At 33.2% G+C, this 21,207-nt stretch overlaps 1 protein-coding gene across 6 annotated transcripts in view; it reads left to right on the plus strand.

The window, feature by feature from the left end:
- PCLO (piccolo presynaptic cytomatrix protein) overlaps positions 1 to 19,728 on the plus strand; it is a 401,999-nt gene extending 382,271 nt beyond the window's left edge. For all 6 annotated transcript variants that reach the window (XM_015447837.3, XM_015447839.3, XM_005550357.4 and 3 more), the window contains 3 exons: positions 12,288 to 12,422; positions 12,984 to 13,129; positions 15,078 to 19,728. In XM_015447837.3, the coding sequence (XP_015303323.3) occupies positions 12,288 to 12,422; positions 12,984 to 13,129; positions 15,078 to 15,218 (422 nt within the window). In that variant the 3' untranslated portion in view covers positions 15,219 to 19,728. The remainder of the gene's footprint in view (positions 1 to 12,287; positions 12,423 to 12,983; positions 13,130 to 15,077) is intronic.
- The last annotated feature ends 1,479 nt before the right edge of the window (positions 19,729 to 21,207 follow it).

The following is a 21,207-nucleotide window of genomic DNA, read 5'->3' on the forward strand; positions in this document are numbered from 1 at the left end:
TGATATGGTATCTCATTGTGGTTTTGATTTGTAATCCTTGATGATCAGTGATATTGAGCTTTTTTTCATATGCATGTTGGGTGCATGAATGTCTTCTTTTGAAATGTGTCTGTTCATGTCCTTTTCCCACTTTTTAATGGGGTTGTTTGCCTTTGCTTGTAAATTTAAGTTTCTTATAGATGCTGAATATTAGACCTTTATCAGATGCATAGTTTGCAAAAATTTTCTCCCATTCTGTAGTTTGTCTGTTTCCTCTGTTGATAGTTTCTTTAGAAACTCTTTAGTTTTCTTAGATCCCATTTGTCAATTTATGATTTTATTGCAATTGCTTTTGGTGTCTTCGTTATAAAATCTTTGCCCATTCCTATGTCCAGAGGGACCTAGGTATTACCTACCTAGGTAAATCTTCCAGGGTTTTTATACTTTTTGGTTTTACACTTAAGTCTTCAATCCATCTTGAGTTGATTTCTGCATATGGTGTAAGGAAGGGGTCCAGTTTCAATCTTTCAGTCAACTGGCTTAGCTGACCTCCGCAAGATCTATTAAAGAGAGATCCCTTTCTCCATTGCTCATTTTTGTCAGCATTGCCAAAGATCAGATAGTTGTAGGTGTATAGCCTTATTTCTAGGCTCTCTATTCAGTTCCATTGGTATATGTATTTGTACCAGTGCCATGCTGTTTTGGTTACTACAGCCCTGTAGTATAGTTTGAAGTAGGGGAACATAATGCCTCCTGCTTTGTTCTTTCTGCTTAGGATTGCCTTGGATCTTTATGGTTTTTTGGTTTTTGTTTTTTGGGGGGGTTTTTTTTTTTTTTTGGTTCCATATTAATTAAAATTTTTTTTTCTAGTTTTCTGAAGAATATCATTGGTGTTTTGATACAAATGGCATTGAATCTGTAATTACTTTGGGCAATATGGTCATTTTAATGATATTGATTCTTCCTATCCAGGAGCATGGGATGTTCTCTGATATGTTTCTGTCATCTCTGATTTCTTTGAGCAGTGTTTTGTAATTCTCATTGAAGACATCTTTCACCTCCCTGGTTAGCTGTATTACTAGGTATTTTATTCTTTTTGTGGCCATTGTGATTTGGATTGAGGCAGAAATCAAGAACTTCTTTGAAACTAATGAGAACAAAGTTACAACATACCAGAACCTCTGGGACACACCTAAGGCAGTGTTAAGGGGAAATTTATAGCATTAAACATCAACATTAAAAAGTTAGGAATATCTCAAATTAACAACCTAACATCACAACAAAAAGAACTGGAGAAGCGAGTGTATATATATATATATACATATATATATATATATATATATATACATATACACATATATATATATATATATACACATATATATATATATATATATATATACACACACACACTATATATATATATATATATAGAGAGAGAGAGAGAGAGAGAGAGAGACGGTGATTTTACATTTTATTAAAACATTATTTTACATATTGGATAGATTTTGGCTCATACTCTTGGCTCAATTTTTGTATTTTTAGTAGAGACAGGGTTTCATCTTGTTGGCCAGGATGATCTGGAACTCCTGACCTCAAGTGATCTGCTGGCCTTGGCCTCCCAAAGTGCTGGGATTACAAGCATGAGCCACCATGCCCGGCCCAGATTTTACATTTTATTAAAACATTATTTTACGTATTGGATAGATTTTGGCTCATGCCCTTGGCTCAACAAGGATGCCCACTACCTCTACTAATATTTAACGTAGTATTGGTTTTGATTAACATATATGAAAAGAAAATGAAATTAGATGCAAGGATGCATAAAAACTGCAAGGGGAAAAAATAAAACCAATTATTTGTTAACAATGTGAACATCTATATAGAAAAACTGACTAAATCAAGAGATCAGTGTTAAAACTAATAGGAATTTATTTATATCACCAGTAAGTAACCATAAATACATAGTAACAGTAACAACAATAATAATATTTTTCATAATATCAAAACTAAAAAGTATTTTATCTATTGACAAATGGTGCGGGAACAATTGGACATCCACATGCAAAAAAATTAACCTAGACACAGAATTCATGCTTTATAAAAATTAACATAAAATGAATTATAGACTTTAATGCAAAATGCATAGTCATAGGAAATAACATAGGAGAAAATCTAGACAATTTGGGAGATAACCCCAAAGGCACAATCTATGAAAGAAAAAATCAATAAATTGGACTTCATTAAAATTACAACATTTCTGCTGTGAGAAAGACACTGTCAAAGAATAAAACTATAAGCCCCAGAATTTGGGAAAAAAATATTTGCAAAAGACTTAAAGGTCTGTTATCCAAACTACAAAAATAACTCTTAAGGAATGCAAACTACAAATTTAAAAAATGAGCCAAAGACCTTAACAGACACCTTACCAAAGATATATAGATGGCAAACAAGCATATGAAAAGATGTTCTATATCATATACCATCAAGGAAATGCAAATGAAACAACAGTGATATACCCATACACACCTATTAGAATGACCAAAACCCAGAACACTGACACCACCAAATGCTGGAGAAGATGTGGAGCAACAGGAATGCTCATTCATTGCTGGTGGGAATGCAAAAAGGTACAGCCACTTTGGAAAACAGTTTAGCGATTTTACACAACATTAAATATGCTCTTACTATATGATTCCACAATCATGCTATTTAATATTTAATCCAAAGGAATTAAAAACTCATGACCACAAAAAAAACCTGCCCATGGATGTTTATAGCAGCTTAAGTCACAATTGCGAAGTCTTGGAAGCAACTGACAAGTCCTTCTGTAGATGAATGGATAAATAAACTGTGGTTTATTGTTCAGACAATGGAATATTGTTCAGTACTGAAAAGAATGAGCTATAAAGCTATGAAAGACATGAGAGGAATTTAAATGCATATTAAATGAAAGAAAAATGTCTAAAAAGTCTATATCTACTTCATTTCAACTATACAACATTAGGAAAAAGCAGAACTGTGGAAACAGCAAAAAGATTAGTGGCTGCCAGGGGTTTGGTGGGGAGAAGGAATCAATAGGCAGAACACAAAGGACTTGGGAGGCAGCAAAATATTCTATGATACTATAATGGTGGATGTATGTCATGTATTTTTCCAAACCCATGGAATGTACAACAAGAATGAACCTTAATTTATATGTTGGACTTTGGGTGATACTGATGTATCATTATGTGTCATTGTAGGTGTATCAGTTGTAACAAATGTACTACCCTGGAAAGTGTTTATAATGGGAGAAGCTATGTATGTCTGGGGGCAGGGTGTATACAGAAGATCTCCGTACCTTCCTCTCAATTTTGCTGTGAACCTAAAACTGCTCTAAAACCAATCTTTTAAAAAATTATTAAAGTATTTTGGAGGCCGGGCGCGGTGGCTCACGCCTGTAATCCCAGCACTTTGGAAGGCCGAGGCGGGCGGATCACAAGGTCAGCTGATCGAGACCATGGTGAAACCCCGTCTCTACTAAAAATAGAAAAAAATAGCCGGGCGCAGTGGCGGGCGCCTGTAGTCCCAGCTACTCGGGAGGCTGAGGCCGGAGAATGGCGTGAACCCGGGAGGCGGAGCTTGCAGTGAGCCGAGATTGCGCCACTGCACTCCAGCCTGGGCGACAGAGCGAGACTCCGTCTCAAAAAAAAAAAAAAAAAAAAAAAAAGTATTTTGGAATTAACATGTAAAATAACCGAGATACCTATAGGAGAACAAAAGCAACTTTTTTGCTGCAGCAGAATCTAGTCTATCCTGACTTGTACAAGGATAAAATTACCCTGTAAGGTATCAAGATATAAGGATAAACATGTTCTGGTACTTGTACAAAATGAAAGGAATGATGGCATAGTGTACAAAGCACAGAGATAGATCCAGGAATACATGAGAACCAAAACTGGAATCACAAGTCAAATGGGACTGTCTAATAGATGGAATTGGGAGAATACCTCCCTATAAAGAGAAAAAAAAATTATGTATTCTTATCTAACCTCATACGCAATAGTGGCTCTTATATAAGATCCTAGCAAGAATCAGCTGACATGTTCGAGAGGGTAGTTAAAAAGAATTTAATGAAATGAGCACTTACAAAGTAAAGAAGGTGAAAGGAACTAACTAGGGAAGATGAAACAAGCACACAGGAACTAACCCCAACAAAAAGCCATTACTACCCTTTGGTCTAATGAATCATGAGGAGGCAGGCTGTTGCCAGAATCCAGCAAGAGCTATCCCCATGTTGGAGGGGATCCTGGATAAGAGCTACAGCCTTGTAGGAAGACACAGCCTCTGCAACACAATGCCACAACAGACAGGATTGGATGAGAGAAGGATATAGGTACCCTGGGCTCTCTCCTCTTACCCTCAGATTTCTTGCTGGTAATTATTACTGAAACCCTGGAAGTCAGAAGGTAAGGAAACCCAGGTGATGAAGTTCATAGTGTTCTTCTTCTTGGTATAAAAGAAGGCAAGAGACTAATGAAGAAGGGAACTGAAGAGAGAGAGAAAAAAAAAGAATAACACAAGTGGATTAAGAACAAATAATTGGGGTGGAATTAGAGTTTGCTCTTTTATCTAGCATGACAGTTAAGGAAAAATAGGGTTGAGAAAGGGTTTTATAGAATGGAACAGTAAAATATTCCTGTATGTTGCGTCTAAAGAAAGCATAAAACCAGTCAGTTAAAACTGCAAGGAAGATCACATTTATTGCATTTTAAGAGTGATAAGATTAATTTAAGGACAGAGAAGGAGAAATGATGCAAGTAACCTAATGGACCAGTGGAAACGTATGACTGCCACCACTATTTACGTTCATTCAGGAGGTCTTCACAGGTTCACTCAGAGGTTTTCTGACTGCAGGGTCACCACCATCCACTCCTGGGAGAAGCTGGAGGTTGTTCTACAGCTATTGGTAGCTTCCCTCTTACAGACACAGAGTATTTTTCCTCACAGGAGCTCTTAGTTTTTCCAACATTACACTTTTTTCTGGTTTTATTTTCTAAATGTATTATATGACGATGCTAATGTTCTTCTGAGTTTAAAGAAGATATATAGACCCACTACTTTTCCTGGGTGGGTACTCCGCTTTTGGATCAAAAGTCAATATAAATGCTTGGGAGTTCTAGCCAAGGCCTTTGGAACTCAGGAAACTACTTTGTTTTGTTAAGCTTGACTGCTGTCTGGAAGGAGACTTTGCGAACATGTCGGTCTATGATACCAGCTCTACTACCTCATTCCTGGGCTTTGTTGTCTTGCGGCTTTTAGAAATTATTTCAAAACTCTAGATGTTTTAAATGTAATGTCCATTTAAAATTTCAGGTCTTCCTCTGTAATAGTTTAACATTTTTGTTGCTGTTGTCTCCCATAAAATAATAAGACACATTCCCTTATTAAAAAAATTGAAAGGGATCTGGTTATTTTCAGACACAGTAAAATAAATGCTAAGAAGCACATACCAAAAGGACAAAAATGCCAAAAAAAAACCACTGAAGGAGATCAATCAGAAAAAGCTTTTTTATTCTGCTTAAAATTGTGTTCTTTCTGGCTTTATCTCAGAAAGAAAGGATTTCTTTATGTAACAGAATAGAGAGAGAATGTGCGGGCTTGTCCTACTTTCACAGAAGTTTTAAATCTTATTAGGCCAGAATGCCTGCCTTATTGTATAAAATATCTTCTTGAATCTGGGTTATTTCAAATAAAGGTATTAATGAAAACTTCCAGAATTCTTCCTTGGGGAAAAAAAAATTAATGAAAACACTTTTAAAATGCGTCTTCCCTCAGCCCCCAGTTAGCCCTAAAACATGAGAATATGCTAGGAGGCCACCCCATAGCTTTGAATAATACAGACTCTGATATACATATAAATAAAAATGAAATTAATAGATTGACAATCATTTATTTTGGGTAAAACCATAGATTTGAAAAAATATATCCGAAATATCTCTCATCAATGACCTCAGCTTAGTAGCATGGGACAAGCATGGGTTTTTGATTTACAGCTGATAAATTTCTTTCTTCCGAAAGAGGTGGAAAGGATATCTACCTTGTAGGACTGCTGGAAAGATTAGAGAAATAACACAAATTTGTTTATTAAACATCTAATATAGACTAGTTGACTTTTTTATGGGCTAAAAAGATAAAGATAAATAAGGGACAGTCCTTTAATTTAGATGGAATACATAAAACATCTGATGAGCAAGCATTGTTCAATGAATGAAATACATTGTTGTTACCATTTGAGTCAATTGTAACTCCCAACATAAAACAAACAAACAAAAAAAGAAGTATGCTTTCATAAACTAATGTTTTGGAAAGGAAATGGGTAAGCATTTATTCCCTGTCCTGATTGTACCTCATCTTTCCAGAATACACTCCCCACAAATCCTGGGTCCCCATTCCCCACTTTATACACATACTAATGCTAATCTCCCCATAAATTGCCAATCCTGTCTCCCCAACATCTACATACCTAGAAGTACAAACATGAATTTGGCCCAAAATTATTATCACATAATAAATAGATCACCACAGTTTTGTCGATAATCCTAGGCTACCTCGATGGAAACATTTAATCCAGTTGTGTGACCTTTGTCAGTTAGTCAGTCTACTTTTTTTAAAGTGAAGGTAGTAATATATACTGTATTTAAAATGGTTGATTTAAAAAAACAAGATAAAATGGCAGAAGTTTACATGTTATTCTTCAAGTGATTCAACTGGTATTTGTCATTGACAATAGTGTAATATCCACTTGATTACAGAGGAGTTTATACTATGAAAGAGTGGAAAATTACATTTTTTGAAAAATTTGAAGGGTGAAAATTCTTTTTAACTTGAAAACCAAATCCAGTGAGTTGCACTCTAAATAAATAATCTATATTTGAACCTAAAGAACTTAATAAATTTTGTCTTAGGAATTCTCTTTATAACTCTTTAATCATAGTATGTGCTAGTAAAAACTGGACTCAAACATTTACAGTCATCTGTTAGATACATAGGAAAAAAAGGGATCTGAATAAGGGAGCTAGTTAGTGGCTCCATTTTTATACAAATTTCATTGCATAAGCAGGCTAATTTATCCAAGCCGAACTTACAAGATCTTAAGATCAAGGTATGTTTATTTTACAATAAAATCTAACATACTATAGAATAAAACAAATTACTTACATTCTGTTTCCCTCTTTCAAACACACAGTAACTAGGATAAACCTTAAAAAAATATAGTTCTTCATTCCTTCTATGTTGTCCTACACATAAATTGTTCTGTAGAGGTAAGAAACTTTGTCCAGAAAACATATATCTGGGAATTAAATTTAAAACATATCAGCAGCTTTAATACAGCCTTTGTAAAACAACGATACACCAGAAGATAAAATCCAGTGCAAATAAGATTATCAGAATTGTTTTTTTTTTTTTTTTTTTTTAAGTCGAGTAGCTTGCTTTGCTACTCGAGGATATGGTATACAGAAAAGAAAAGCACTAATTGTAGATAATTCTTGAGTACCAGAGTCAGAAGGCCTTTGACCTTTTAGAGGAGAGATACAATTTCAGCATATTAGGTAAAATTATTATAGATCCCAGGGTAATGTTAATACACCTCATTGGAAATCATACAGAAAGACTAGTGAATAGGACAAATTATAGAGAGCTGACTTTCTCTAATAGATTCAGCAAAGTGAAAAATGTCCTTTTTTTTTTTTTTTTGAAATTTCTATTAAAATCTACCGAATATTTGAATACAAGATCTTGTTGGTTTTTTGTTTACTCTGAATGAACTGAGCAATTAACCTAATGTTTTCTAAGCATAAATTGTCAAGTGCTTCTAACGGTCTTCCATTATATCAAAAATTTTGTAAGAAAAAAGACAATTGTATGAGATGATGGGTTTATTTCTTAGCGTGATTTAAACATTCCAGATGGTAAACACATATCAAACATCACATTGTACTCCATGAATATCTAGAATTGTTATTTGTCAACTGAAAATCTAATTTTCTAAAAAAGAATAAGGGAATATGGAGAAATAAAAAGAGTTAATGCTCATAGAGTAATTATCATTTCAGGGTTTGTTCTAACAGTTTACCTTTGTAATTTTGGCATTTGTTCATCACTTTCATCACCTAGGCTTGAAACTGGTAGAATAGAAACCATAAAAGGAAGGAAAATCAAATTGCACATGAGGGAGTATACATCACTACTTTGGCTATTAACAGGTATTTGGGCATTAATAAGACTTTCCATAATGACTGGGTTTGAAAACTAAGTAAATCAACACAATTATTTAGAGCAGAAGATTTAATGACTTGCCTGCCATCTCACAGGGCTAGAAGCCAGAATTCCTGGTTTTTAAAATCCGTCTTAATTCTGCATTAGACTTTTCATAGATTTGGAATAAGTGATGGGAGCTAGGTAACAAATTATAAGGTGATAGACTGTCACGGCTAAATATCCATCTTATCAGACACCAATTCAGACTTCATTAGCTAACACCAGTGACCTATCTCATTGCTGTGTGGTATTTATTAGTGAAAATTCACAAATTTTCGCAGTGTAATGGGATGAGAATTTTATTCACTCTTTGCTTTTTTTCTTACACAGACTTTTCTTTTACAAGGCACCATTCTTTCCTTTTCTCTTCCACATTGTATTCATTTCCAGTTACTTAAAACTTGCCTCTAGAGAGACTTTTGCCTAAAACGGTCTTGCACTGGTAAAAGCTGCGGAGGTTGCAATAGAATTCTTAGAATTCTGAGAGATAGTAAACTCACTTTATACTATGCCCAGTTAAGTGGTACAGATACCAATAATGTAACAAAAAAGAAATATCTTCTCAATTAATATTCACTTTTCATGTTTTAGCAATTTCACATGATGAAGAATATTTCAAAAATAGTATTGCTGTGTTTATTGTTTAATCTAGACAATTTTCATAATTGACCTAATGTGCCTATGTAGACAATAACTTCTGGAAGACATCTTCCATTGTTTAAACAATTTAAAGAGTTGCTTACTATGCCATCTCCTCTTTCTAAAGTCCAGTATGTGGCTAAAATCAAAGAGCAAAATAGCCTCTGTAAACTCTTTTATTCTGATACTGTGTTACAAAAATGTTTTAAAGAGAATATTCCCATGAAGTCAGTGTTTTCACAATCTTATTCACGGAAAATCTAAGGTGGCCATGGGAGAATGGAGCCTCAGACTTAAAATCAGAAGACCTACATTAAAATTCAGCCTGGGCCATTTAACAACTTGGCAAGTTACTTAAAATACCCAAATCACTTTTTACTCATGTGTAAAATAGAAATTACACCAACCTATGTCTTTTTATGAAATGATGAGATTGTATTCTGTTCATCGTAATGTTGTCCTAAAATATATTTCTCTATAAATACAAATTAGATAGCTAGAGAGAGAGGTATGTGTACAAATGTATGTGTATAGAGACCACATACACATATTTTTCAAAGATAAAATATATAGAAACTTTTTATCTGAGAAAATTCAAAAGTGAGAAGGCCATTGTATATATTGAGAATAAAGCACCAGAAAGTGATTTAAGAAATGCTCTGGAAGATAAAAATAAGCCAATTTGACAATTACATTAGTAGAAACACTTTAGCTAAAGAGAAAGCAGTAATCAATTTTGTTAGTGTAGAATTAAATTATTCATGTTCATCATCAAAAAATGATTATATTTTAAATTTATAAAATATTTTAAGGAAAGAACAAATGAATGAGTTAATTTCAATAAATATTTTAGCCATATTACTTTATTTAAAATTTTCACTAAGTTTACGAGACAAAATTTAAAATATTGAGGTTGAATAATTATACATTTTAATACTTTTTTTTTTTTTTTTTTTGAGACAGAGTCTAACTCTGTCACCCAGGCTGGAGTGCAGTGGCACGATCCTGGCTTACTAAAACCTCTGCCTCCCAAGTTTAAGCGACTCTCGTGCCTCAGCTTCCCGAGGAGCTGGGATTACAGGCTCGCGCCACCATGCCTGGCTAATTTTTGTATTTTTAGTAAAGACAGGTTTTTGCTATGTTGGCCAGGCTGGTCTAGAACTCCTGTCCTCAAATGATCCATCCACTTGTGCCTCCCAAAGTGCTGGGATTACAGGTATGAGCCACCGTGCCCAGCCTAATACTATATTTTAATTTTAAATTCTATCAATTGATTCTCTGTTTTAAAATGTAAGTTAGTTCTCTTCCACTTTCTTTTTTCATTATTTTATTAATTGTCTGGATTTCATCTTCAAGTCCTTCCTCCCTCCCTGTCTCTTTCTCCCTTCCCTCCTCCCTCTTTTTTTCCTTTCTTTCCTTCTTTCTTTCACTCAGTCATTGCTGTATCCTCTGCCATAGTCACATATTTCAGAATCACTTTCTTTTATACATCAATATATCTTTCAGAGAGCTTATTTCTTTTTCTCCTGAATCCTTTTAAGAATGATTCCTATATTCTTGAAGTATAATATGAAATGGGATATATCAGTGTATCAACTCATCAATATTTCCAGGAATATAGGATGCTCTTTTGGTTCGCAGATTTATTCTTCTGTTATTTTGGAGAAATAATTTGATATTTTTAAATAGATATTATTTTCTATTCTATTGAACTTACTTTTCCTGAGAAACCATTAACCGTATGATTGTTTTCTTCTCTATACCTCAATCTTTGTTCTCTACCTTTATTCTCTATGTTCTCTATGTTATCTTCTTTCTTTCCTCTGTGTCAATAATCTTAATTTCTATCTTACCTTATTTTGTTCCATGATGTTTGTACTTCATTAATAGTTTTAAAATTTGATTATTAGTGTCCTTAGATCTGGCATCTCCATTTTTACCTCATATATTGTCATTTCATTTTTAACCATGACTTCTACATCCTCCATCCCTTCCTCTTCTCCTTCTCTCTGTTCTTAAGTTGTAGATTTGTGCCACATTATAGGATAAATACCTTCTCTAGAGTAGGATTAATTTTTATTCTTTTAATACAACCAAAGAAGCATAAGTTTCAGGACACCAGGAGACCAGAAGGCTGGTCAAAGCATTTTCTAATGCCATTTCACTCTTTATCCAAACCATATTATAAAACATCATCACATGTCCTCTGTGTGTGTGATGGATTTTTGTTTGTTTGTTTGTTTGTTTGCTTGTTTTGTTCAAAGGCTCAAGCAGGTCTGGAGCTGCCGCCCAACCTGCAAACATGGAGGATTTTGCCTCCATCTATGTATTTGCTTCAAAAGAAAAAAACATAACAAACCTATAAAAGGTCAGATATAAGAGATAGCAATGGACCCACAATTAATGCAACCACCTGCTTTGAGACAACCTCAGTAAGCACGTCCTTTTTTCCTTTAGTAGCAAAGAACAAGCTGGTTCAATCTTTGAACAGAGAGAAACTTTTAAAAAAAATTTCACAAGTATCACACTGTGAAGCCTGTGAAGTTAAGCGTTCCAAGAAAGAAACAAGCAATGTGATTACTTGAGAACTTCAATTAGCAAGTTTTTAATTACACTTTTCTCCCCAAGTGAGAAGGTGAAAAACAACAAATTTCACATATGCGGTGTGTTGAGATTTTAGGTCTATAACAGAAGACTATGACCTATAAAAGTGAATTTCTCCCAGATAAAATTTGTCTTGCTATTCTATTTCATCATGATCATTAGTGTGATCAATTCTATTCACAACTACTATTGACTCCAAAGAGCAAGAGAGAATTTTCCTTGACTCCCTCCCTTCCATGTTAGAATCCTCTTTTTCCAGCAGTCCTACAAGGTAATATCATTTCCACCTCTTTCGGAAGAAAGAAATTTATCAGCTCTAAATCAAAACCCATGCTTGTCCCATGCTACTAAGCTGGGTAAAACCTTAGATTTGAAAAAATATATCCGAAATATCTCTCATCAATGACCTCAGCTGGAAAGATTAGAGAAATAACACAAATTTGTTTATTAAACATCTAATATAGACTAGTTGACTGTTCACTCTTTAAGGGCTTTAAGGGCATGGAACTGTATTTTATTCATATCTAAATAAATGAATCTGTGATAAATTTTGTGTATTTTATTCATCCATGAATAAATTTATTCATCTGTGAATAAGTACACAGATGAATAAAATACAGTCATAAGATATTTAGCACTTAGGATGTCATAAGATATTTAGCACTTGATAAACAGTAAATGAATGTATGAATGAATTATTGAACTAAACATTTCATATATGGCATTACATACTTCTTTACATTTTTATTAAATTCTCCCAGCTAAAACTCAGGTAATGGGAGAAATAAAGATTGCACTGAAGAAGGAAATGAAGACAGATGGTGAACAACTAATAGTTGAAATTCTCCAATGCAGAAATATTACATACAAATTTAAGTCTCCTGATCATCTACCAGGTATCTAATTTTATTATAGTCATCAATATATCTAGAATTTTTTAGGGATGTGTCATATATTCTGGAAAATGTTAACTAAAATTTGAACTGTACAGTAAATAGGTCAGAAAAAAGAACTGATTAACATATGTAACAAGTTGTTTTCTTTCGGTTTTTAGCTAGATATTTTAACATATACATTAGCGTGTTATATTCATTAGACAACAGAAGGACAAATTTAAATTGCTAAGAAAATAGATATATCAGCTAGATGTGGTCGCTCCTGCCTGTAGTCCCCACTATGTAGAAGGCTAAAGCAGAGAGATCACTTGAGCCTAGTAGTTTGAGGTTAAGTGAGCTATCTGGCCACTGCATTCCAGACTGGTGACAGAGTAAGACTCTGTCTCAAAAAAATAATAAATAGGCATATCTTTTAATCATTTTATGTTGTCTGAAACAAATTGTTTACAATCTGCTGGCTTGGTACAAAATGTAGGAAGAACTCTCAGTATACTGTTATAATTCTTTCAATAGAAATTTATACCATTGATGGAATTTAATAGGCTGAATTCTTATTTTCAGATTTATATGTGAAAATATATGTGATGAATATTTCTACCCAAAAAAAGGTGATCAAGAAAAAAACAAGAGTATGCAGACATGATCGAGAGCCTTCATTCAATGAAACTTTTCGATTCAGTCTAAGTCCTGCAGGACATTCTCTTCAGGTAACTCTGTATTATGTAGTTGATATGTAAAACTTCTCATTCATGTTGTATTTATTTTTATTCCATTATTCAATATTTATATACTGATCATACACTATATGACATTTGAGAAGTTAATTATTTTTTAGCAGTATCTCCCCAGGAGTCTTTTAGAATTCCACAGCCCATTCACCTCATCCAATCAGTTGCCAAGCCTTCTCTACTCTGCCTGCAGTTTATTTTACATAGATTCCTCTTATTTCCATGCTCACTGCCACTAAACCTTTTTAGGTCCCCATCTTTGTTATTCAAATCATTTCACCTGTTTACCTGGCCAATTGTAATTTATGTCTTATCCGTTTAGTTCATTTCATCACAGCACTGCCAGAGTTACCTTTTAAAACCCTAGTTAGTTTACATTAAACTTGTTAGTTTACATTAAAGGTCTTCAATTATCTTGAATCATTATCTTGAATCATTCAGAGTCTTCCAAAGTGAGTTTTAATTGGACTGACTTAGTCTCAGCTCCTTGGATACTTTTCCACTCAATACTCCAGTCACAACAGACTCTCTTCAAGTCATGTTAAGCCTCCAATCCTTTGCTCATATTTTTCCGCCCTTCAAAGCTCCCTTTTCCAACTCTCACCATCTATTACAATACTCCACATCTTTCATCTCTCCTTACTGATGACCCTGGGTATCATTCATCATACTGTATTCACAAAACATTTTGCTTCTATTATTAGGTTACCAATTTCAGTCTGTCTTGTAACAACAATATCTGTACTTATCTGTCATTGCTTCTATGCTATCAGTTTCTCTAGGGCAAGGCCTAATTTTCATTGCCTACAGCCGACACAATGCTTTGCACATAGTAGGTTTTCAGGAGATATAGAGACAAGGAATGAAAGTAGAAATGGGGGAATGAGAAAAGAGAAAAAAATGTAGGAAGAGACCATGGTACAGGAAATTAAAGGTTTGAATTAGAGACAAAGATAAAAGATATTACAAAGCAAAAATGTATTGAGAAGATTAACTGATATTAGACTAGAAAGGAATAAAGAAAAATGACACTCTGAAGTCTGTGTCAACAAATGTATTATTTCACAGAGATTACGTAGTCAGGGGATTTGGAATAGAGAAAGATCAAGAGTTTTTCTGAAATGAATTTGATAAGAAGGCAGAGATTCAAGTGAAAATACACAATGTCATTTGAAATCCCTGAATCAGAAATCAGAAGAGACAGTCATATCTGGATGTACAAATTTTGAAGTCAGAAGCATAAAAGTTAAGTTTTAGCCAGGAATAAGGGTAAATTATATAACCAAAGGAGATTCTGAAGAGAAAAAGAGAATACAATTACAAGGATTAATGCTTAGCTCCTCTGAATGCTCTCTACCTTTCCTTCAACTCATCTTTAAAATGAAAAAAAAAATTCTTTAGTTTGAGACCCTTGTGATAAGTTCTGCATATGACTTCAAAAAGCAGTTTGGAAGTACATACTGTAGTAAAATCATCAGAAAATTTAACACTAAATAAAAACAATGCCCGGTGAAGTTATATTTATTTGTTCAGAATTCAGATAATCTTTTATTTGATTTGGCTTTGTGTAAACTAGTAAAAAATTATTTGGCAAAGTTATTTTGTGAAACTTTCCATCAATTTAAGCATAAACTTAGAATTGGCTGGTTATACATTTCTTACCTAGTATTCTCATTTTCTTCAGAATGTGTCTTTTCCTTTGCAGAATAATACAAATGTTGATGTGAATTAATTTATATTACATGCAAATCTTTAGAGAACACCTTGATTATTAGTTCTCCTGCAAGTATATCTGCTACTTCTACTCAGCGTCACCCTCTTTTGTGCTATTTTTTTTGATGATTAAATGTTCTTAAAAGAAGTTGAAAACTGTACACATATATACGTATATAAATTAAATATGTTTATTTTTGACTATTTTTTCTAGATTTTACTTTTCTCCAATGGAGGGAAGTTTATGAAAAAGACCTTAATTGGTGAAGCCTGTATCTGGCTTGACAAAGTGGATCTCAGAAAAAGAATAGTCAATTGGCACAAACTTTTGGTCAGTCCTACTCAAACGCATTGAAGAAACACGTCTTCTCAGGGTATAGAAACTGCTCTAAATAGCCTCACATCAAGACTACAGTTGGAAACTAAGCTAAGTTTTGAGAGGCGAATGTAAGAATGGGAACAACAGGCAAAAACATGCTTAATACCTTGTACATTTATTGTTGTGTATGTATCACACAAAGATATTCGATTGAAAAAGTTCACATATTGAAAATAAAAAGGAATGGAGTTCTGAGACCTTGAATTTCCCATGGCTGTGAAGAGAAACTGTGAAACAAATTTTGATTACTTAAGGCAAAAATCTTTGAGCAGAGTTGAGCTATACCTTAAGACAGAGGCTCAAAGATTAATGTGGTTTCCATGTAGCACAAAGGTAATTCTTTATGCAAAGAAGCCTTGGTTGAAAGGAAAGAACTGATGTAACAAATCTCAGTTTTCAAAACTTCAAAAATCTTCCTTCATCATCTTCTATTCAGACAACCAGATGCTTTCAGATTCGGACATAAGATATACCTACAATATGTGTCCAGGACTGGAAGTGAGGTGGCTATGTTCTTAGGGAAAATGGAATAGGAGATGTACAAATTATGCCTTTTAGGCCGTATCTTACCAGTTTTCTGTGTGTCTAAATGTTACAAGGGTATACAACACTGACTTTGGAATCCATGTGGTAAAAGCACATTTGTTTCAGTGTAACTTGAAATAATGTAGAGTGAAGATAATACTAGGTAAAAATAAAATTGAATTTATCTAGAAATAAAACTGTGACTGGCTAACAAAGAAGAATGTTGTCCCATAAAATACTGGAATTTTGTTTGAAACCATCAAAATCTTCATAATTTACCATTAAGCCAAGACATCTTCAATTTATGTACCAAAGGACCTAGAGTAAACTGATATGTTCTAGGAAGCATGATAACTTACTCTTTGTGAAACTGCAAATAAATGTATTATCCTGCACATTTCCTTTCTCTTGCGTGATGCATTGACAGAGAAAGAAAATTCTTTCTCTGGCAAACGAACTATATTAATCTTGTGATACTGATTAATTAAATGGATATCATTTCCTCATTTCATAATATTTTACCCTTTTTTTTCCTTAATGAGTTAATTCATTTACTGATTGTATCATGAAAACATGACACTAAATGAGTTCTTTCTAGTGCTCTATTTTCTTACTTTAGTGACAATATCACAGTGATCAAGTTCATCAATGTTGGGAAAATATGTGAAAAGTCAACACTTACTGGAGATTAAAATATACTTTGAGCTATTTTAATAATAATGAATAAAACAACTAATGTCCAAGTCTTAAAATCAAGCACCCTCTTCTCTATTAGCATTATTAATTAAGGAAGTAACGTGAAAGTTGTGGAAAACACACTCAGCAGGGAATAAAAGCCTGTCTTCTGGTCTTAGTTCTGCCACTGACTATGTCACCTTGCACATGTCACTTAAACTCACTTTACCCCAGTTTTCTTATCTGTAGGATAAAAATAATTATATATCCTTAACCTTCCAAATGAGATGTTGTGATGATAAATCAATGATCCATGAGAGATGAAAGCACATTTCCAAATATAGTTTTATACACAGAAGTGAGGAATAATTATTACATAGCTTTTTAATTCTCAAATTTTATATGTGGAAACCATCATCTAAACCAATGGCAAGGATTGGCATGGATAAAAGCAGTAAATTAGCTGCAAAACTTATTTTTTATTTAAAATATAAACTTTAACCTGAATAAACGTGAAGAATTACATGAAAAAGATTTGCAAATTTTGTTATCCTCAATTAAATGAATAATGCTTGTCTTACCCAATTCCTACATTCTACCCAAAATAAATAAATCAAATTGCTTCTTAGAGCATTCTGAACTTAAAACTTTCTGCTTTATTTAATGGTGAAGTGTTAGTGGGATTAGAGAAACCCATCTCTAGATATTGGTTGGATATTGAATTTTCTCATTTTTAAAGAAATCAGTTTTATATATATATATAAATTCACTCAGAATATAAATTCACTCTTCTGCAAACTGAGAAAGATAACCATAACTTTTCTTCCCTCTATTTTTTAATCCCCCTCCACTGACAGTACAATGTCATTTACCATTGGCATTGCTCTAAAATGAGCATGGGAGAGTGGAATCATCAAAAACATTATATTGCTAGTATTTTATTTTTAGAAACTATTAGATCTGCTGATGGTTGCCATGGATATTTCCAGCAGAAACTAGCACTTGAAGAAGCCTATAATCATCGCTCATAATTGGGGAAGAAAAGGTCCAAGAAGATCTCCTTCTGACATAAAAAGGCTCTGATATTTGCCCTTGAAAGAAAACCCTGACTCATCCCTGATCCTCTTTTGCAGCCACTCATATCCAGAGGTATGCATGAGAGTTTGTATAACCAGTTAGTTTTCTTCATTCCAGTTGCAATTTCTTTTAGAACAATATAAATGGAGGGATCACCAAAACAAAGATTATCTCTTTGGTAGCTATTTAACCTGAAAGAGTAGGAGTCCTTCCATTATAGAAGCCCCTCCGTTCCAAGGAACTAGTGATGGGGCTAGGTCAATCAGCAGAGCTGACAACAGGGCTTCTTTTTGTGCACCAGCATTCCCCTTCAGAGAGCATAAGATCCTGCCAGTGTGCCAAGTTTGAAGCTGACCAAACTTCTAGGTTGTACTGGAATTATTCTATGCAACACTGATCCTTATATGAATGCGTTTCTTCTGAATGATGTCGATTACCCTTCTTACAACAAAACTGTTTCTTTTTTATTGCAAATAGGGCTCTTGGTGTTTTTTACTTTTTTGTACATATCACAGTACATGGTTTTTCACTCTTTAGTTTATTTCATTTTATTGGAACTAACTTTTTTTTATTCTAATACTGACAGAGTTTGTAATCTCTATATAATACGTAATTACTCCAATTACAGCACTTTTACCTTGAAGAGCATCTCAATTTTTCCCACAATTTCATTGAGTCATCAGAGACTGATGTTGCTTCTTGGTTTAAAAATTGGTCCTAAGGAAACTTTCAGCTGTAGAAACAAAAGCACAGAGTGAATTTTTACAAAAGACAGGGAAGATAGAATAGTCATTACAGACACAAATAACCCTAGTAGCAAGAAGTTGGTGTTTTCCCTGTTTTTACTTAAGATTAAGGAGATTTTTGGTGACTCTGAACCCTTTATTTATATTTCAGTTTAAAATATCAAGACTAAGGGGCATCAATTGTCTTTATTCCTTAATATTGCCCATATTTTAACAAATTATACTAATTAAATGCATATTTTCAGCATACCAGTGGAATTAATTTTGTGGATCACACACATTTAAATAGTCATATTGTGGGAATATTATAGCTGGTAACCAGCTGATATTGATTCTTATTATAGGAATGACTGTAATGATAGTGGTGGTAGCAGTAGTGATATTAGCGGTGGTGGTGATGTGAAGTAAAATAAAATTATATATTATATTGTGCCCAATTTATTAGAAATTATTTGATCAATGCTTCATTTCATCAAAATATCATAAAGATGTTTATAGTATTTTTTTACTTTATTATTTAAATCATAACAATATTTTTAAAAACTTATTTTCATTGCTACAATGTCAAATATTCCAAAATCAGCCAACTACAGCTATATATGTGTTATGTGTGATAGAAGTGATCTTCCTTCCCTCTTTTTGAGCTTGAAATGAAAGTGAAAGAAGACTCAATGAATAATTATGAGCTATTTATTTAATAATTACTTACCTTGGGTATAGTACAATAATGAATGAGTGAAACAAATATTCTCATTGAATATGATACAGTGCTGTTTTCTGTATGTTTCATGTTCTATTATTAAAGGTATCCATTAAGCCAAAATTATTTAATCAAATTCTTTATCTGATAGGTAGATTGAGAGCATTTTCTTAATTCATTACCTTGTACATAAGTATACATCTGGTAAAGTAGACCAAGTTGAAATGTTCATTTCATTTGGCATTCAGCATGTGAATATGATTATTGTTCGATTGTGTCTGTATATTTGTTAGGTGACGTGCTCAGGTGCTCCCACTACTGATTAATGTGTGTGCTAATATCCTAACAACACATATGAGGTTTAAGAAAAAATTTTCTTGTCTGAAAACATAAACACCTTAATAAAACTGATTTTGAAATAAAAACTAAAGTACTTGAAGATATGTCTTGTTTCTGACTATATGTTGCATGCCATGTTGGTGATTTGCTAATGTGTTTTTTTGTTTGTTTTACCCAAATCCCTTTGGAAAATCTAATAGACAAATGCAAATTCTTGGACTAAGGACTGTATAAATTGACCTGAAAATAACATGAGAGTTGTATTAAAAAAAAAAAATGCTTGTAAATCCATCTTGAGTTTTACTCTATGTAAAAATATGTCTTGGTTTTGTGATTGTATACAAGATGTATCTTGATAACTTATGTAAATTGTGCCGTATAAAGGCTGTTGCCTCAGCCTTACTAATAAATATTGAAAATATCACCTTTGACTTCTTGTGTTTATCAACTTGATAAATTCATCCTTAATATAAAGATAAAACTTTTCAGGACATCTTCTCTGAAAATTGTATTGTAAATATATTCACTTGCCCAGTTTTAAAATTGTATTGTAAATATAGCAGAGTTACAGAAAACAGAATTAAACAAATGCATAGCTTCATAAATGATCAGATGTCAGACATTCTTATAACCACCACCCAGGCCAAAAAATTGAACTTTGCCAGCCATCTCATAAGTCTTCCATTTAACCCATCTCTATCACAACTCACTCCCACCCTTCTAAATGTAACACTATCCTGATTTAATGATAACAGTTTCTTGATTTATCACTCACACAGCCCACAAAACACTAGTGTAGTTGTCATGTTCTATTTTTAGTATTTTTCTAAGAGTCTTTTAATTTACATATTCTCCTACCCCTTCCTTCTTTTTCAGTGAGTCTCTCAAAAAAAAAAAAAAAAAACCAAACAAAAAAAAAAAACCACTTGGTCTTTGCACCTGTAAGATTCCTTGCAAACTGGGTTTTGCTCATTGCATACTATAGTGCAGTTAACAAGTTTCTCTGCCTCTGCGTTACTTGTACATTGGTATTTTTTTCTATATGCCTGGTCCAAATCATGTTCAATTTCTCTGTCACAGGTTGGTCTTGTATTCCTGTACTGGGAGGCACATATGTCTGGTGGTCTCTTACTTTGTCCTGCTTGTGGCCACTGATGCTGAATCCCTAAAATATATTTATTAATTAATTAAATGTTGCAAAATGATAATATTATATATCAATCATTATTTCTTCTTGAAATATTTAGAAAAAGATAAACTTCTTTTGAGTCAATATTTGGTTACCCCATGGTATAGTCTGTACAAGAAATCTAGGATAAAGGCAGAGAAAGCTGGACAATTTCCCTTTATTCGTTTACCATATTTCAAAATAATAGATAGTTCCCTACCATCCTCCAAAAATAATGAATTCCTTTTTGTTTTTACTTTTAATGTCATTATAAAACCAAAGATTGAAACACATTTAATATAATTCTTTGAATCTATTATTCATATTAATGCTCAGATTTACCCTTTTTGGCCAGTTAAGGCATGTCTGAGGGGGCTTACATGTTTACTACATTCTTTGATACTCTCTTGCTATAACAAGTAAGTTATCTATCATTTTTTAACCTTAAAACAGTGTAAAAAACTAGTTGCTTTAAATTTTTATTTTTTATCTATCCATCTCTCTGCAATAATTAACTTTAGGAATGTATTGATACTGATTGATCAAATTTTATGTAATATACTTCTGGTAAACTTTTAAGGGCATTCTTAGGTGAAGTGTATCTTGGAGGTTTTCTTAAGAAATGCCAGGTCTAAAGAGTTATAAATAGATGAATGATTACCAAGTTCAGGTTTTTGACTATTTATTTTCTAGGTATTAAAAACTGAAAATGCCTCAAACTACAGTCTAAAGATC

The sequence above is a fragment of the Macaca fascicularis genome, chromosome 3, assembly GCF_037993035.2.
Source record: "Macaca fascicularis isolate 582-1 chromosome 3, T2T-MFA8v1.1".
NCBI lineage: Eukaryota > Metazoa > Chordata > Mammalia > Primates > Cercopithecidae > Macaca > Macaca fascicularis.